Raw genomic sequence first — 19,668 nt, forward strand, 5'->3', positions numbered from 1 at the left:
GAAGAGGGGATAACGAGTCTCCCTGCCGCAGGCCCCTCATGTGTTGAATGTATTCCCCAGGAACTCCATTAAGTAAAATTTGGGTAGAGGAGGTTTTACTTCTCTTGCACGCCCCGTACTCCCTTCACTTTTTAGAGACCAGATCTACAGTCGTCCTGAGTCCCACTCTCTTTTTTTTGAGGTTCTCGCCAAACACCGTCCTTAGGGCTCCCTCGCTTTGCCGGTGATGGCGTTCCGCAAGGTCTTCTGACATCCCTCCGTACGTCCAGGTTTGCTCGCCTTTCGACCTCTGGTCTTAATCTTCTTCTTAGATTTATAGCTGTGTCATCTCCAGCTTGCTGTGAATGACTAGCTTCTCCAGCTTGCTGTGAATGACTAGCTTCAGAGTACTTGATTTCAATAAGAGCATTCATCAGGCTGAACGGAGTTCCCACCTCAGTTTCGCCGACACCTTTTTCATTCGTATGCGACGAGCATGCAACTCGTGATGCATGTGTATCCTTAACAGAATCATCAGGTGTCCTGCTGTTGTCATTGTCTAATATAGCACACGGCGATTTATCACCTTCCTCTGAACCAGTAGCTCCGTCGTTGCTGTGCCAAGACTCTGTGTTAGCATCAGATGCTAAATGAGGCCAAGTATTTTCAGTCTTTCCTTTCACTATGCGCTCAGTTTGATCATGCCTATCCGCAACCATAGGAGATGAAGCTCTACCCCCAGTTACAGATGGGTCATCAAACGATCCATCACTTGCACTTCTAACAGGACTACGACCAGGATTTGGAAAGCGAACAATCAATCTATGATTATTTCCATGATCAAGTGGCATATCATGTCCTTTTTCAGAAGTTGTTCCAGTTTGAGATGACTTATCCTGCAGCAATGATCGATCAAGGGAGACAGATCTTCCTACAGAAGCTTCCTTCAGGTTCCCTGAAACAAGACCATTGTTCCCTGTTCACTTCTATCTCTCTTCTTTCCTTTAGTTAAACCATCATTCTGCGTACCAACTAAAGCAGTCTTCAGTTGCTAGAAACCTGATGGACCATTTAAATGGTATGCTGCAGCATGTGTGGTTTATTCTCTACCTTGATGCAGGAAACCGTTGACGCTGGAGACGCTGAGCGTGTGACTACTCAGTCCTCGACAACTAGAAAGAGGCGAGTCTCAATAGCAAAAGTTGTGCTTCCTTCTTGCGCATATTGTGTGTTACTACAACTTTTATTGAATCCACTAAAACTTGTAGATCATGCTCTTCGCCCGGCAAATCAATAGCGAAAAAATTGTTCGTTGCTGACGATGAGGAATGAAGCATCAGTCAATCCAGTGGAGGTGGTGTTGGTGGATCCAGGTCAGATTGTTTGAGCTCTGATTATTGCAACTCATGTGTTTCCGTTAGATGGTATGCTTCGTTACATTTTGTTTTAAATTCATGAGCTTTCAGCTAGGCTAAAATAACCTCTAAAATATAGTGCTGATAGCTACTGCAGACAGTTGTAGTTCTTTCTCAGGATCGTACATACCTACGGTAGCAAATGACTATTCTGACTCATATCATCGTAGTACACTAAGTTTTGGACTGTGCATACACTATTTCTAGCCGTAGCTAATGGCACTGAATTTGTCTTGTCTATACTTTACATGTATTGTAAGCTCTCAAGTTGGGGGTCGAGGTTTTCCATTTTTTATAATTTGATATATCAAACATATATGCATGCTGCTGTTTGACTACAATTGTGTCTGCTCCCTTTTCAGTGATGACAAAGATAATTAGGTGCTGGTGTAGGAACGTGGAACTTTTGCCTTCACAGTTGCAGCCATGTGTAATTCAGGGTTATCATCTATTTCTACTTTTCTCAAGTTGTTGTATATGTTAGTTGGATGGGGGAGATGTGGTACATACTTTTGTCCGCAACATCGCTAACGATTTGCCTACACAAACCTGCCAAGGTACATGTCTTTTATCTTATATCAAAACAGTTATGGACTGTGACCTATGATGCCCACTACTATTTTGTTCTCTTTTTTACAAAAAATGTTGTTTCAAAATAGCCCTTCACAAATGTATATGTTCAATGAGGTATTAATTTTTTGGTTCAATGTTGGCTTCTTCCTAATCACAGTAATAAAGATCAATTCCATATTTCAGAGGGGATTGTATATTGTTAGTTGCCTACTTACAAGGATACGTCTATTGGCTAATAGAGTTTTATCAGTATTTTGTATAGTTTTTTACTCTGTGTATTCTTTTGGTAATATTGTCCAACTATATTTCAGGTTAACTTTGATCAGGATGCTACGCTTATCACGCTTTTGATATGCTGGCGGCCAACGTGAATGCATCTCACTTAAAATCGTGCATGTTACCTTTCCTCCCCTGATGTTCATCCTGAGCAACTTGTACTGTGTAGTGGCAGAAGAAAAACCTACTCTTTTGTATATATCAACTACCCGTTGTTAAACCTTTTGCTACATCGCACGGCTGCAAACTGTGCTCTACTTATTTATGTGGCTAAAGTCTTTTGGCAACCCAGAAATGCATTTTATTCCATGACTCACTTATATGCTACCAATTGTCATATTTATTGGTTGTTGCTACATGGGGATAACTAACGGCTGGCCATATAACCCTCCAACGCCCGATAGGGTGCTCTTTATTCTAGTCTAATAATAAATAGGCAAAAACGTATAAGTGAGCAGTCTGTCAATTCCAAATAAGTGAGCAATCTGTCAAAATTCCATGCATCTCTATTATCACCTTGCATTTATCCAAAGGTTTTAATAAACGAATAAGTCTACATAACTCTCTAACCTTTAAGAGAGTGATCTACTTCATTCCCTCACCTTTAAAACAAGTTATTTAACCCCTCAACTTTACAAAACCAAACAAATAACCCTCTAAATAGTTTTAGTTCGTGGTTTTGATGATATAACACTGACTTAAGTGGCACCAGTTTTGTCTTTTTTTAATTTTGTTTTGTACTGGTTTCCAAATTTTATATAATTTTATATAAAATCGTTAATTAGATATTATATTTGTATTAATTTTTCTAAAATTTTATTAGTAACAAATTAATTACTAAAACTAAAAAATATAGAAAAAGAGTTTATTTTTTTGTGTTTGATTAAATTCTTATCTTCTAAGGCTAAAAGTTTTATTAGAGCTAAATAATAATATTACTAAACTACTAAATTTTTTGTTGATTTTATTAATCAAGTTAAGTCGTCTTTCTTCTAATTACTAAACTACATCCTTGAGTCAGGTTCTAGCTCGATGAGGACATCAGGTCGGTGGAGTTGGTTCCACCATGCACCTGCCCTCTTGGAGTTAATTAGACTCACCAAGAGGGCAAGTGCACATGACACAAGATTTTGAGCATGGTGGAACAAACTCCACCGACCCGACGACTTGGACATTCTTGGGCCTATCGGCCAGGTTTGCCACAGTTATGGCATTCGTCACCGCTTCGGCCGGATGATCCGCCTAATGTCTCATAAGTCTCTCGGTTGCCTCCGTTGTAACCACTGCCTTTACCACCGCGGTGTCTACCGCGACCTCGATGACTACCCCTTATACGACCACCATCTCCCTCTAGCTTGTAACGTTGCAGCCATAGCTCTTCACTGAGATACAACTTATCGTCAGACATGGCTAGAGTTGGGTCAGACGGATCCTCAAAAGCCAGCAATCTTCATATAACTTCTTCAACCTAGAGGGTGGGGATGTCCAACAACGTTTCCATGGAGACAACTAGGGCTAGGCATTTTAAAACTGAAAACTAAACCCGAACCTGAATAGACCGAAATGTCGGTCTATTCGGGTTTTCATGTTTGGGTTCGATTCTTATACGTGCTATATTTTAGGTTTGGAATCGGTTTCTACATGTGCTATATTTTAGGTTACATGTTAGGGTTTAGTTTGTAGCCCTTAAAGCCCTAAAAGACCAAATAACCCAAATTATAGAAAAGCTATTGGTATGTGATGACATTTTTATATGATTTATGAATTTATTATCTAAAAATTTGATGTCATAGTAATTGAAAGGGAAATAGGCTTACATCTTTTCCTAATTTATTTTGGTGGTTGAATTGCCCAACACAAATTATTGGACTAACTAGTTTGCTCTAGATTATAAGTTTTTACGGGTGCCAAAGGTTCACAATAAACCAATAAAAAGACCAAGAAAGGGTTCAAACAAAGAGAGCAAAAGACAACCCAAAGGCAGCCATGGTCTGGCGCACCGGACTGTCCGGTGTGCCATCGGACAGTGTCCGGTGCACCAAGGGACCCAACTCCAAACTTGCCATCTTCGGGAATTCTGGGAGCCACTCCGCTATAATTCACCGGACTGTCCGGTGTAGCACCGGACTGTCCGGTGTGCCAGCGGAGTAACGGCTACACAGCGCCAACGGTCGTCTGCAACAGAACAGTAAAAGTGTACAGCGCGCGCCTGCGCGCGCAGAAGTCAGAGCAGCACCAGAAGGCGCACCAGACAGTGAATAGTGACTGTCCGGTGCACCACCGGACTGTCCGGTGGCCCAAAAGTCAGAAGCTCCAACGGTCGAACCCTAACGGTCGGGTGACGTGGCTGGCGCACCGGACAGTGTCCGGTGGTGCACCGGACTGTCCGGTGCGCCATACGACAGCAGCCTTCACCAACGGCTATTTTGGTGGTTGGGGTTATAAATACCCCAACCACCCACCATTCATTGCATCCAAGTTTTCAGCCTTCAAACCTCATACAAGAGCTATAGCATTCAATACAAGACACAAACGAAGAGATCAAATCCTCTCCCAAGTCCGGAATCACTCCAACCAAATTAGTGACTAGAGAGAGAGACATTTGTGTTCATTTGAGCTCTTGCGCTTGGATTGCTTTTCTTCTTCCTTCTTTCTTGTGTTCAACTCACTTGTAATCAAAACAAGGGACACCAAGTTGTGGTGGTCCTTGTAGTGGACTTAGTGTCCCATTTGATTGAAGAGAAAGGCTCACTCGGTCTAAGTGACCATTTGAGAGAGGGAAAGGGTTGAAAGAGACCCGGTCTTTGTGACCACCTCAACGGGGAGTAGGTTTGCAAGAACCGAACCTCGGTAAAACAAATCACCGTGTCATCCGCTCTTATTCGCTTGTGATTTGTTTTCGCCCTCTCTTTCGGACTCGTTTATATTTCTAATGCTAACCCCGGCTTGTAGTTGTGCTTTAACTTTATAAATTTCAGATTTGCCTATTCACCCCCCTCTAGGCGACTTTCAATTGGTATCAGAGCCCGGTACTTCATTAGAGCCTAACCGCTCGAAGTGATGTCGGGAGATCATGCCAAGAAGGAGATGGTGATCGGCGAGAAGCTCGCCACAAGCCATGGGAAGGCTCCATCCGGGGAGTCCGGCAATAAGGTGAAGGGATCCCCTTCACACGACAAGTCGCGTCGGAGCGGCGAAAAGAAAAAGAAGATGAAGAAAGTAGTCTACTACGAGATCGACTCTTCATTGCCATCCACCTCTAGCTCCGACACGTCGTCCGTCACTTCTAAGCGCCATGAGCGCAAGAAGTTTAGTAAGATCCCCTTACGCTATCCTCGCATTTCCAAACGCACCCCTTTACTTTCCGTCCCATTAGGCAAACCACCGGTTTTTGACGGTGAAGATTATTGTATGTGGAGTTATAAAATGAGGCACCATCTAACCTCACTCCACGCTAGCATTTGGGGCATTGTTGAGTTTGGTGCACAGGAACCATCCGTGGGGGATGAAGGCTATGACTCGAACGAGGTAGCCCAAATCCGGCACTTCAACTCCCAAGCCACCACTATACTCCTCGCCTCTCTAAGTCGAGAGGAGTATAACAAGGTGCAAGGGTTGAAGAGCGCCAAAGAGATTTGGGATGTACTCAAGACCGCGCACGAAGGAGACGAGGTGACCAAGATCACCAAGAGGGAAACGATTGAGGGGGAGCTCGGTCGCTTCATGCTTCACCAAGGGGAGGAGCCACAAGCGATGTACAACCGGCTCAAGACCTTGGTGAACCAAGTGCGCAACCTCGGAAGCACCAAATGGGATGACCATGAGATGGTCAAGGTTATTCTAAGATCACTTGTATTTCTTAATCCCACTCAAGTTCAATTAATTCGTGGTGATCCTAGATACAAGCTAATGTCTCCCGAGGAAGTGATAGGAAAATTTGTGAGCTTTGAATTGATGATCAAAGGCTCCAAGAAAATCATCGAGCAAGGCGCCACCTCTACATCCGAGGTGCAACCCGTCGCCTTCAAAGCGACGGAGGAGAAGAAAGAAGACTCTACACCAAGTAGGGTCCCCATCGACGCCTCCAAGCTCGACAATGAGGAGATGGCGCTCATCATCAAGAGCTTCCGCCAAATCCTCAAGCAAAGGAGGGGGAAGGACTACATGCCCCGCTCCAAGAAAGTTTGCTACAAGTGTGGTAAGCCCGGTCATTTCATTGCTAAATGTCCATTATCTAGTGATAGTGACAGGGGCAACGACAAAAGGGGAAAGAAGAAGGAAAAGAAGAGGTATTACAAGAAGAAGGGCGGCAATGCCCATGTTTGCCGGGAGTGGGACTTCGACGAGAGCTCCACCGACTCCTCCTCCGACGAGGACGCCGCCAACATCACCGTCAACAAAGGTCTTCTCTTCCCCAACGTCGGCCACAAGTGCCTCATGGCAAAGGACGACAAGAAGAAGAAGGTAAAATCAAGATCCTCCACTAAGTATGCAACCTCTAGTGATGAGGATAATTCTAGTGATGATGAGGATAACTTGCTCACTCATTTTGCCAACTTAAACATGCAACAAAAGGAAAAATTAAATGAATTAATTAGTGTCATTCATGAGAAGGATGAACTCTTGGATAGCAAGAGGACTTCCTTATTAAAGAAAATAAGAAGCATGTTAAAGTTAAAAATGCTTATGCTCAGGAGATAGAAAAATGTGAAAAATTAACTAGTGAACTAAGCACTTGCCGTGACACTATTTCTAGCCTTAGAAATGAAAATGCCAAATTAATTGCTAAGGTTGAGAAATCAAATGTTTGTGATGATTCAATTGTTAATCTTAGAAATGATAATGTTAATTTGATTGCTAAGATTGACAATTTGAAAGCAGCTCTCTCTAGCCTTAAAATTGACAATGAAAAATTAATTGCTAAGGCTAAAGATTTAAATGTTTGCAATACTTCTATTTCCAATCTTAGAGATGAGAATGCTATTTTACATGCTAAGATTGTTGAATTAAATGCTTGCAAATCATCTACATCTAACGTTGAGCATGTTACTATTTGTACTAGATGTAGAGACATTAATGTTGATGTTATTCATTATCACCTAGCTTTAATTAAACAACAAAATGATCACATAGCTCAACTTAGTGCCAAAATTAATGAGCATGACTTAGAAAATGAAAATTTTAAATTTGCTAGAAGCATGATCTATAGTGGGAGACGCCCTGACATTAAGGATGGCATTGGCTTCCAACAGGGAGACAATGTCAAGCTTAATGCCCCTCCTAAAAGATTGTCTAACTTTGTTAAGGGCAAGGCTCCCATGGTTCAGGATAACAAGGGTTACATTTTATACCCTGCCGGTTATCCCGAACACAAAATTAGGAGAATTCATTCTAGGAAGTCTCACTCTTGCTCTCATCATGCTTTTATGTATAAGAGTGAGACATCTAATTCTAGGCAATCAACACATGCTAAATTGCCTAAGAAGAAAACTCCTACTGCATCAAATGAACCTAATGTTTCATTTAAAACTTTTGATGCTTCATATGTGTTAACTAACAAATTAGGCAAAGTAGTTGCCAAATATGTTGGGGGCAAACACAAGGGGTCAAAGACTTGTGTTTGGGTATCCAAGGTGCTTGTTTCTAATGTGAAAGGACCCAAGACCATTTGGGTACCTAAGAACAAGGCCTAAAATTGTTTTGTAGGTTTATGCATCTGGGGGCTCAAGCTGGATAATTGATAGCGGGTGCACAAACCACATGACTCGGGAGAAAAGGATGTTCTCCTCCTACGAGAAAAACCATGATCCCCAAAAAGCTATCACATTCGGGGATGGAATCAAGGTTTGGTCAAAGGACTTGGTAAAATTGCTATATCACCTGACCATTCTATTTCCAATGTTTTTCTTGTAGATTCTTTAGATTACAACTTGCTTTCTGTTTCTCAATTATGCAAAATGGGTTACAACTGTCTTTTTACGGATATAGGTGTTACTGTCTTTAGAAGAAGTGATGATTCAGTAGCATTTAAGGGAGTGTTAGAGGGTCAGCTATACTTAGTTGATTTCAATAGAGCTGAACTCGACACTTGCTTAATTGCTAAGACTAACATGGGATGGCTCTGGCATCGCCAACTAGCCCACGTTGGGATGAAGAATATTCATAAGCTTCTAAAGGGAGAGCACATTTTGGGACTAACAAATGTTCATTTTGAGAAAGACAGGGTTTGTAGCGCATGTCAAGCAGGGAAGCAAGTTGATGTTCATCATCCACACAAGAACATCATGACGACTGACAAGCCACTTGAGCTACTCCACATGGACCTATTCGATCCGATAGCTTACATAAGCATCAACGGGAGTAAGTACTGTCTAGTTATTGTGGATGATTATTCTCGCTTCACTTGGGTGTTCTTTTTGCAGGAAAAATCTCAAACCCAAGAAACTCTAAAGGGATTCTTGAGACGGGCTCAAAATGAGTTCGGCTTAAGGATTAGAAAGATTAGAAGCGGCAACGGGACGGAGTTCAAGAATTCTCAAATAGAAGGCTTCCTTGAGGATGAGGGCATCAAGCATGAGTTCTCTTCTCCCTACACGCCACAACAAAATGGTGTAGTGGAGAGGAAGAATAGAACTCTACTAGACATGGCGAGGACCATGCTTGATGAGTACAAGACTTCGGACCGGTTTTGGGCCGAGGCGGTCAACACCGCTTGCTACGCCATCAACCGGTTATATCTTCACCGAATCCTCAAGAAAACATCATATGAACTCCTAACCGGTAAAAAGCCCAATGTTTCATATTTTAGAGTCTTTGGTAGCAAATGCTTTATTCTCGTTAAAAGAGGTAGAAAATCTAAATTTGCTCCTAAGGCTGTAGAAGGTTTTTTACTTGGCTATGATTCAAACACAAGAGCATATAGAGTCTTTAACAAGTCCACTGGACTTGTTGAAGTTTCTTGTGACATTGTGTTTGATGAGAATAACGGCTCTCAAGTAGAGCAAGTTGATCTTGATGAGCTAGATGATGAAGAGGCTCCATGCGTCGCACTAAGGAACATGTCCATTGGGGATGTGTGTCCTAAGGAATCCGAAGAGCCTCCACACACACAAGATCAACCATCTTCCTCCATGCAAGCATCTCCACCAACTCAAGATGAGGATCAAGCTCAAGAGGATGAAAATGAAGATCAAGAAGATGAGCCACCTCAAGAAGGGGACAATGATCAAGGGGGAGATGCTAATGATCAAGACAAGGAAGATGATGAGGATCCAAGGCCGCCACACCCAAGAGTCCACCAAGCAATCCAACGAGATCACCCCGTGAACACCATCCTCGGCGACATTCATAAGGGGGTAACCACTCGATCTCGTGTTGCTCATTTTTGTGAACATTACTCTTTTGTTTCCTCTATTGAGCCACACAGGGTAGAGGAAGCACTTCAAGATTCGGATTGGGTGCTGGCGATGCAAGAGGAACTCAACAACTTCACGATGAATAAGGTATGGCATCTTGTTCCACGTCCTAACCAAAATGTTGTAGGAACCAAATGGGTCTTCCGCAACAAGCTAGATGAGCATGGTGTGGTGACAAGGAACAAAGCCCGACTTGTGGCCAAAGGGTATTCATAAGTCGAAGGTTTGGATTTCGGTGAAACCTATGCACCCGTAGCTAGGCTTGAGTCAATTCGTATATTACTTGCCTATGCTACTTACCATGGCTTTAAGCTTTATCAAATAGACGTGAAAAGTTCCTTCCTCAATGGACCAATCAAGGAGGAGGTCTATATTGAGCAACCTCCCAGCTTTGAAGATAGTGAGTACCCTAACCATGTCTATAAACTCTCTAAGGCGCTTTATGGGCTCAAGCAATCCCCAAGAGCATGGTATGAATGCCTAAGAGATTTTCTTATCGCTAATGGCTTCAAAGTCGGCAAAGCCGATCCTACTCTCTTTACTAAAACAATTGTAAATGATTTGTTTGTATGCCAAATTTACGTTGATGATATCATATTTGGGTCTACTAACAAATCTACTTGTGAAGAGTTTAGTAGGATCATGATTCAAAAATTCGAGATGTCTATGATGGGGGAGTTGAACTATTTTCTAGGATTTCAAGTCAAACAACTCCAAGAGGGCATCTTCATTAGCCAAACGAAGTACATTCAAGACATACTCACCAAGTTTGGAATGAAGGATGTCAAGCCCATTAAGACACCCATGGGAACTAATGGGCATCTCGACCTCGACACGGGAGGTAAATTCGTAGATCAAAAGGTATACCGGTCGATGATAGGATCCTTACTCTATTTATGTGCATCTCGACTGGATATTATGCTTTCCGTATGCATGTGTGCAAGATTCCAAGCCGATCCTAAGGAAGTTCACCTTAGGGCCATAAAACGAATCTTGAGATATTTAGTTTATACTCCTAAGTTTGGCCTTTGGTACCCTAGGGGATCCACTTTTGATTTAATTGGTTATTCCGATGCTGATTGGGCAGGTTGTAAGATTGATAGAAAGAGCACATCAGGGACTTGCCAATTCTTGGGAAGATCTCTGGTGTCTTGGGCTTCAAAGAAACAAAATTCTGTAGCTCTTTCTACCGCTGAAGCCGAGTATATTGCCGCAGGCCATTGTTGCGCGCAATTGCTTTGGATGAGGCAAACCCTTAGGGACTATGGTTACAAATTAACCAAAGTTCCTCTCCTATGTGATAATGAGAGTGCAATCCGCATGGCGGATAATCCCCGTTGAGCATAGCCGCACTAAGCACATAGCCATTCGGTATCACTTTTTGAGGGATCACCAACAAAAGGGGGATATCGAGATCGCTTATATTAACACTAAAGAACAATTAGCCGATATCTTTACCAAACCATTAGATGAGAAAACTTTTACCAAACTTAGGCATGAGCTAAATATTCTTGATTCTAGGAATTTTGATTGATGTTTTGCACACATAGCTCATTTCTATACCTTTGATCATCTCTTTCATATGCTATGACTAATGTGTTCTTCAAGTGCATTTCATGCTAAGTCATAGATTGAAAAGGGAAATGGAGTCTTCGGCGAAGACAAGGCTTCCACTCCACTCCATCGAATTATTCATCCTTCGCTGTCACTCCACACCGCTCTCCAATTTGGTATAATCTTCACTCATATATTATATGTCAAAGGGGGAGAGAAAGTAAAAGGGCTTATATTTCACTCACAAGTATCCGTTTTTGGCGATTCATGCCAAAGGGGGAGAAAGTATTAGCCCAAAGCAAAAGGACCGCACCACCACCAATTTTCAATATTTAGTCTTTCAATTTGTATTTAAAGTAGTGTTTTCCAATTGGTATCTTATTGTTGATAGATTTTTCAAATTGGTATACCCTCTTCAAAATTAATATCTAAAACCCTCTTGAATACTAAGAGGAGGATTTCTTTAAGGGGGAGTTTTGTTTAGTCAAAGGAAAAGCATTTGAAACAGGGGGAGAAAATTTCAAATCTTAAAAATGCTTCTCAAAATCTTATTCATATACCTTTGACTATTTGCAAAAGACCTTTGAAAAGAATTTCCAAAACATTTGCAAAACAAAACAAGTGGTGCAAGCGTGGTCCAAAATTTTAAATAAGAAGAAAGCCATCCATGCATATCTAGTAGAAATAGTTATTGGTTTCATTCCAAGCAACCTTTGCACTTACATTATGCAAACTAGTTCAATTCTGCACTTATATATTTGCTTTGGTTTGTGTTGGCATCAATCACCGAAAAGGGGGAGATTGAAAGGGAAATAGGCTTACACCTTTTCCTAATTGATTTTGGTGGTTGAATTGCCCAACACAAATAATTGGACTAATTAGTTTGCTCTAGATTATAAGTTTTTACAGGTGCCAAAGGTTCACAACAAACCAATAAAAAGACCAAGAAAGGGTTCAAACAAAGAGAGCAAAAGACAACCCAAAGGCAGCCCTGGTCTGGCGCATCGGACAGTGTCCGGTGCACCAGGGGACCCAACTCCAAACTTGCCACCTTCGGGAATTCTGGGAGCCACTCCGCTATAATTCACCGGACTGTCCGGTGTAGCACCGGACTGTCCGGTGTGCCAGCGGAGTAACGACTAAACAACGCCAACGGTCATCTGCAACGGAACAATAAAAGTGTACAGTGCGCAGAAGTCAAAGCAGCGCCAAAAGGCGCACCGGACTGTCTGGTGGCCCAGAAGTCAGAAGCTCCAACGGTCGAACCCTAACGGTCGGGTGACGTGGCTGGCGCACCGGACAGTGTCCAGTGGTGTACCGGATTGTCCGGTGCGCCATACGACAACAGCCTTCACCAACGGCTATTTTGGTGGTTGGGGTTATAAATACCCCCAACCACCCACCATTCATTGCATCCAAGTTTTCAGCCTTCAAACCTCATACAAGAGCTATAGCGTTCAATACAAGACACAAACGAAGAGATCAAATCCTCTACCAAGTCCGGAATCACTCCAACCAAATTAGTGACTAGAGAGAGAGACATTTGTGTTCATTTGAGCTCTTGCGCTTGGATTTCTTTTCTTCTTCCTTCTTTCTTGTGTTCAACTCACTTGTAATCAAAACAAGAGACACAAAGTTGTGGTGGTCCTTGTAGTGGACTTAGTGTCCCATTTGATTGAAGAGAAAGGCTCACTCGGTCTAAGTGACCGTTTGAGAGAGGGAAAGGGTTGAAAGAGACCCGGTCTTTGTGACCACCTCAACGGGGAGTAGGTTTGCAAGAACCGAACCTCGGTAAAACAAATCACCGTGTCATCCGCTCTTATTCGCTTGTGATTTGTTTTCGCCCTCTCTTTCGGACTCGTTTATATTTCTAACGCTAACCCCGACTTGTAGTTGTGTTTTAACTTTATAAATTTCAGATTTGCCTATTCACCCCCCCCTCTAGGCGACTTTCAGTAATGATAGTTTATATATATAGGATAAGGCTATTGGGAGCTCTAGACTTCCAAATGCAAGCTCCAGTAGCCCCCTGCATCACCTGACCAGACCAGCCCTAGCCGTCCCATGCACCACCCGACCAGACCAGTCTGGCCGCCTCCACCCCCACGCCCATATCCCAGCATGCACGTGTTTTGTTTCCATTTGCATGCGCAACAAAATTAAAAAGCATGGCACAAATTTAGGAGATGGATTGACATGCATAGAAACATAAAATCTGATTTGAATGTTTTATTCTGTCCATAAATATATGATCTATATAACAGCCATGCAACTAATCTCGTTAGAAACATTTTATGATATATACTGATACAAATTATGATACACGGTGTAGGTACTTATGCAATAAGGTATGCCACATAAAAAAATAGTTTCCTGCTGCATGTGCACAAATTTAGGATGACAAGAATGTGTGTTGAGAGAAAATGAATTGACATGCATGGAAACAAAAAATTTGGTTTAAATGCTTTATTTCTCCCATAAATATAGGATTTATACAAATAACCATACATCTAGACTCGTTAGAACCAGTTTATGATATATACTGATGTTAATTATGCTATACGGTATAGATATTTATGTAATGTGGTACACCGCGTAAAAATCAGTTTTATGCTGCATGCACACAAATTTAGGATGTCAAAGAATGTGCGTTGAAAGGAAATAAATTGGCATGCATGAAAACCAAAAAATCTATTTTAAATTGTTAATTTCGTCCATAAAAATAAAATCTTTCCAACAACCATGCAACTAAGCTCGTTGGAACCAGATTATGACATATATTGACCCTAATTATGCTACACGGCGTAGATATTTATGTAGTGTGGTACACCGCGTAATAAAAATTGTTTCCTGCTGCATGCACACAGATTTAGGATGATCAGAATGTGCATCGAAAGGAAATATATTTGCATGCATGGAAACAAAAAATCTAATTTAAATGATTTATTTCGTCCATAAAAATAGGGTCTCTATAATAGTCATACATCTAGGCTCATTACAAACAATTTATGATATATAGTATATACTGATACTAATTATGTTACACGGTGAAGATATTTATGCATTACAATACACTACTTAAAAATTGGCATGCGGGTCACTGTTTGGACGCATATATATGTTCGAACGTAAAAACCTTTAATTTGAGTGTAAAACCTCAGTTTTGATCGTAAATACCGAGCTAACGTCAATGTTAGAAATCTCATATACACACTAGGTTAGGTAACGAGATAATGCATACAAATCTATAAACGTTTGTGTAAAATATGAATAGAAATATCATAAACAGACAATAGATGGAAGGGTAGCCATTGACCAAAACATATGTCGTAAACACCTATTGACGTTGGCATAAATATGTATACAGAAAAGCATAAAAACACGTCGTCGCAAACGCCCTAAGTGAGTCGTCGACCGCCGCACGCGCCTCTGGAATCCGACGCTGCTCGTGTCTAGGGGAGGACGCCGTCGCAACTCGCCTCTAGAGAAGTCCGCCGCCGCCGATCCCATCTCAGATGTGTTGCCTGTGACGGCGCCACGTCCGTCCACCAACCGCGAACTTGTCGTCTGCCCGCCGCAGACCCCTTATGTCCACGCCGGAACCGCTCGGCCGCGTGTCTGCCAGAGCCGTGCCCCGTCCACACCGGATCCCGCCAGACCCACGCGCTCGCATGTCGACATCGCCGTCGTGGTCCGACTGTGTCGGATCAGCCCACCCACGTGCGTTGGTTCTGTCGTCGCACAACCGCTGCAACCCCATGGTGCCCCCGGGAGATCGGGCGCGTGCGGACGGGACCAGCAGCGGCAGCATGTTCCTGCATGGCCAGCCCGCAAGGCCCGCGCTGGATCCTAAAATTATCGATCTATTTGGATTGGGTTCCTAAAATTATTTTGAAAATTTCGGTTCCCAAAATCTGAATAGATCGAACTAAATTAGCCTAATAGACAGAATGCCCACCCTACGGATAACAAGCTGTTTGTACATACTACGTGCGATGTTTAGTTACTTCTCAACGACCTTCGCACGGTCCTCCGGGTCACCGAGGATGGCGTTCCAGAGGCACGCGACATGAAGCTCAACATCACCGGGATTAATGGCGTTCCAGAGGTACCTGGTCTCGAGATTAATCTTCATCAGCAGAAGCGACCAGTCGTTGCAGTTGGACTTCATCAGCATTGGGTAGTTCGTCGATCCAGCCGCTGCGACGACGCGCTCAATGACGACGTCCCGATTGCGTTGTCGTCGAGTTGGAGATCGTCCATGACGCTGGGGTGTCCGAGAGCGCTCCGATGAGAGAGACATCACGCTCGAGGTCCATAGTCAGCTCCGATGCCAAATGTCTCTATCCGATTGAAGCTCAGTTCCAGAGGTCCATAGTCAGTTCCCCACGCCGCACGTTGTGCGCGTCCTCAGTTCGTGGACACAACTAAGTGGACCTATTCTTCAGGACATCGACCTCCAAATATCGGGGCTCCACCTTCGAATGACACAAACGAACAGACTAGCTAACTGAATACAGAAACGATCGCTAATTGAAAATGCAGTATGCACTATGCAGTGACTGAGCTAACTGGAGCTAGGCTTAAGTGTTCGATAGCTTGTAGCAGTATTAGGCAGTGGCATGGCAGGTTGACTGTATCTGTATGTAGTAGAAGGAAAGAGAGTATTTGTCTGCATGCTTCTGTAAAGTTCCGATTCAATTCGATTAGATTCAGTTTGTTTGCTCTGTTGTAGAGAGAGAGAGGGATGAATTCATTTTCCAATCTTAATGTTGACTCGTAAAGCAGACGCAATTCAGGTGGGTTACCCAAGCTGAACTCACGACACACAAGTGCAGAGTGGCGATTCATCATCATTGTGTCTAGCTCCATGCATGCGTGCGCAAATCAATGCTGTATTTATACAATTACATGACAGGAAAACTAGACACACAGGAAAACTAGTTACACAGGAAAACTAGTTTATTGCTGAAAGTTATAATTTGGATGACAGGAAAACTAGTTTATTTACACGATACACAATTACACAAATCAATGCTGTATTTATACAAGCATTGCTTCCTGCTCTCCTTGGTTCACTTATCAATTTCAGAATGCTATTCAAACTACAAAATTACAACCTGGACTTCAGTCATTCAATGATGAAAAAGCAATATATTGATAAACAGATAAATCTGCTAAAACAGTATAGTTACACATGTAGTGTTCGAGTCCAAAAAAGTATTATGGTTTACAGCTAACAGAAGGATTAATTAGAACATGGTCTTTATTTGGACGAACTCACACGCAGTACTTACATTGTATTGGTTGTGTGCTCTCGTTCTGCAGCTGCTGCACTCATAGTCATACTTGCCCATTTTACAGCTACAAACACATAGATCTTGTCATACACCTTGTCGAGGAGCCCAAGATAAGCAACTCTCCATGTGTTTATGAACAATAGAGCACAAAACACCGTCCACAGCCCTACCACAAGCCCCAATACAAGACTGAAATAAAATGATGCAGGCTCGAACTTTTGCCTATTGCCTCTGTGATAACCAGGCGTGAAGCTACCATTTCCTGAACAATTATTTTGAAGAGGTCCACAAAGTCCACTGTTGCCTATGTACATAAGTGACGGGTTGTCCACGTTTAAGGTATCCAGTTGGCGGCCTGAGGGTATCCTTCCTGACAGATTGTTGTAGGACAAGTTCATGTAGCTTAAAGATGTCAGGTTTGATAAGCTCCATGGGATTTCACCAGAAAGCTTGTTGATGGAGAGGTCCAGGGATGCCAGCAACCTCATGGCACCAATATTGTTGGGAATTTTTCCACCCAGTTGGTTTGATGACAAATTCAAATTCATTAAGGCATCAAGGGATGTGATACCCAATGGAATTTCACCTGTTAAGTAGTTGCCTGATAAATCAATGCTTACAAAATATGCAATTTCCCGACTATATTTGAGTTGTTGCCCTTTTGTCATTACTAACCATATATCATCGAATTTAGATACCGTCTTGTCGAAAATATCAAATGGGTAGTATCCCTTCATGGTCATACCTGTTAGATTTGAAAGATGACGAGGTATAACACCAAAAAAGTAGTTTCCTGATAGATCCAAGTATTGAAGAAAAGAAAGGTTGGTTATTCCAGACGGAATATTCCCAGAAAATGAATTGTGGCTTAGACGTAGAAACTGCAAATCCTTCAGCTCCCATATCCAAGAAGGTAACCTTCCAGATAAATTATTCCATGCAAGGTCCAAGACCACCATACTCGTACAGTTGCGCAGAAATGCTGGAAACGTTCCTGATAAACTGTTGTTGCCTAGGAGACAATATTCTAAGCGTTCAATGTCAGAACACTGAGGAATTTCACCTTCCAAAAGATTGTTCGACAAATCTAGAAATGACAGGTTCTTCAATTTGCAAATCGACTTCGGAATGGTGCCACCAATTTGATTTGAGGACATGACTAGTGTTTGGAGCAGTGGGGCTTCAATCTTGTGTGGCATGATGCCTGAAAATGAATTGTTAGAGATGTCTAACAATACGATGTTTCTTGGAAATGGTGGCATTTGTCCTGTGAGGTTGTTTGAACCGAGGTTTAGCTCTAGAAAGGCCATGCCACTCATATCTGTCGGCAAGTTACCATTTAATTGATTGTAAGACATGTCAAGAGAACCAGCCCTTGAAAATGACCAAAACCAATCAGGAATGTTTCCCACCAACCCTGTGCTTGAAATGTCTAGCGTAGTGATATAAACGAGCTGCTGGCGAAGCCAAACTGGAAACATGGGGCCCAAATGGCAAGATGCAAACCCTGCAGACTCCAGCCTGAATGGTTGGATCCAATCTGCATCCAGTACAACACTCAAATTATTGAAAGACAGGTGAATTTTCTTTAGGTTCATCAGACCTACAAAGTGCTCCTCCGTGATTACTCCACCGAAGTTGTTATTGCTTAGATCCAAAGAGGTCAAATTTGTAAGGGTACCAATTTCAGTAGGAACACTTCCTCTGAGATTGTTATTGTTGAGCTCAAGGATGCTTAAGCTCCTGAAGTGACCTATCGAACTTGTCAGGGTCCCTGTGAAACTATTGTACTCCAGATGGAGCTCCTGTAACTGTAAGTTTTCCCTTGTGCACAATGGTAATCTGTCCATCAATTCTGCTATATCTCTATTTATCCTATTGGCGCTAAGGTCAAGGATTTCCAAACCACAAAGGTTCTTCAAGCCTTGTGTTATCGTGATGTTCGCATTACCTGATAAATCAAGGACAACAAGGGATGTCAGGTTTCCTAGTGCATCAGGCAATTCACCAAACAGTCCGGTGTCCTTCAGAACAAGGTGCTTGAGACTTGTCGCTCTCCAGAACCAACTCGATATATATGTGTGATGGAAGTTGTTGAACGAGAGATCAAGCTTCTCAAGTTTTGTGAGATTAAAAAATGCGAGTGATTGGTTTGCACTGCCAAGCCAACAGAAAGAGAGACTAATGACCCTTAAAGATGGTAGCATATTCAGTATATGAGGCCAATGACCAGCTATCCCTGAGAGATTGACAGAACCCATGCCAAGGTACTGCAGCAGAGGTAGGTTTGTTAACCAAGTAATGTCCTTTGAGTATATGCCATATCCTAAATATGAACTGCCAAGATCAAGGTACTGCAACCTAGATAGGTTGCCTAACTGAGGAGGCACGCTACCTTTGAATGGTACTCCAGAGAGATTGAGGTATCTCAAGTTCTTCATGGAGCCCAGGAATGAAGGCATACGCCCCTTTGGGCCTATCAAGCAGTTCCAGCTTAGGTCCATGTGCTCTAGATGTCTCAGAAAGAGTAGAGAGCGACTTATCTCACCAAACAAAGTTGTGTAATCGTCGCATACATCTGTGTAGTACAAGTCATCATCTGGATTCATCGGGTAGGCAAGATGGAGCATGAGGACGTTGCCGGTGAGGTTGCTGCAGGTGACACCTCTCCACCGGCAGCAATCTTGGCCGTGCCATGAGCCCAGGCGACTGGTGTTGTCGCTCGTGATGCCCTTCTTGAAGGACAGCAAAGCAGCCCTCTCAGATGGGATGCAGCCGCCGCCGCTGCTGTTGTCGCCGCCGGTGTCGGTGCCAGTGCCACCAGCACCACTAGTTAGCCACAAAGTGGCGCATATGATGGTAAGGGTGAGCATGGGAAGAGGATTGGACATGGGCACCACGTAGAACTCAACATACTGGCACACTGTAATTATATAGAGAGAGAGAGCGACGACAGCCTAGGCTCGTTCCAATCTACCATCACGTCGCGATATATACCAGCGTCCCAAAATTTTAGGAGGGCATGTGCGAAATATAGTAAAAAAATAAGTAATATCTCTTATCTCTATTATATTAAATCATCAGTCATTTTTTACAAAAAAAATTCCTTACATCTTTTAAAATAAACTCATCGTTTTGTCGTCCACATATCTACAC

At 42.6% G+C, this 19,668-nt stretch overlaps 1 protein-coding gene and 1 long non-coding RNA gene across 2 annotated transcripts; one reads left to right on the forward strand and one right to left on the reverse strand.

The window, feature by feature from the left end:
- The first annotated feature begins 1,291 nt into the window (after positions 1 to 1,291).
- LOC103651669 (uncharacterized) lies at positions 1,292 to 2,548 on the forward strand. The gene is made up of 3 exons (XR_564880.3): positions 1,292 to 1,352; positions 1,757 to 1,951; positions 2,279 to 2,548. It is a non-coding gene; the product is annotated as an uncharacterized lncRNA (long non-coding RNA).
- A 13,645-nt stretch (positions 2,549 to 16,193) lies between these two features.
- Positions 16,194 to 19,401, reverse strand: LOC103652647 (receptor-like protein EIX2). The gene has a single exon (XM_020550637.2). The coding sequence runs from the start codon at positions 19,383 to 19,385 to the stop codon at positions 16,506 to 16,508; it is 2,880 nt and encodes a 959-aa protein (XP_020406226.1). The 5' UTR covers positions 19,386 to 19,401; the 3' UTR covers positions 16,194 to 16,505.
- Between the last annotated feature and the right edge of the window lie 267 nt (positions 19,402 to 19,668).

This window comes from Zea mays, chromosome 3 (assembly GCF_902167145.1).
Source record: "Zea mays cultivar B73 chromosome 3, Zm-B73-REFERENCE-NAM-5.0, whole genome shotgun sequence".
NCBI classification, from domain to species: Eukaryota; Viridiplantae; Streptophyta; class Magnoliopsida; order Poales; family Poaceae; genus Zea; species Zea mays.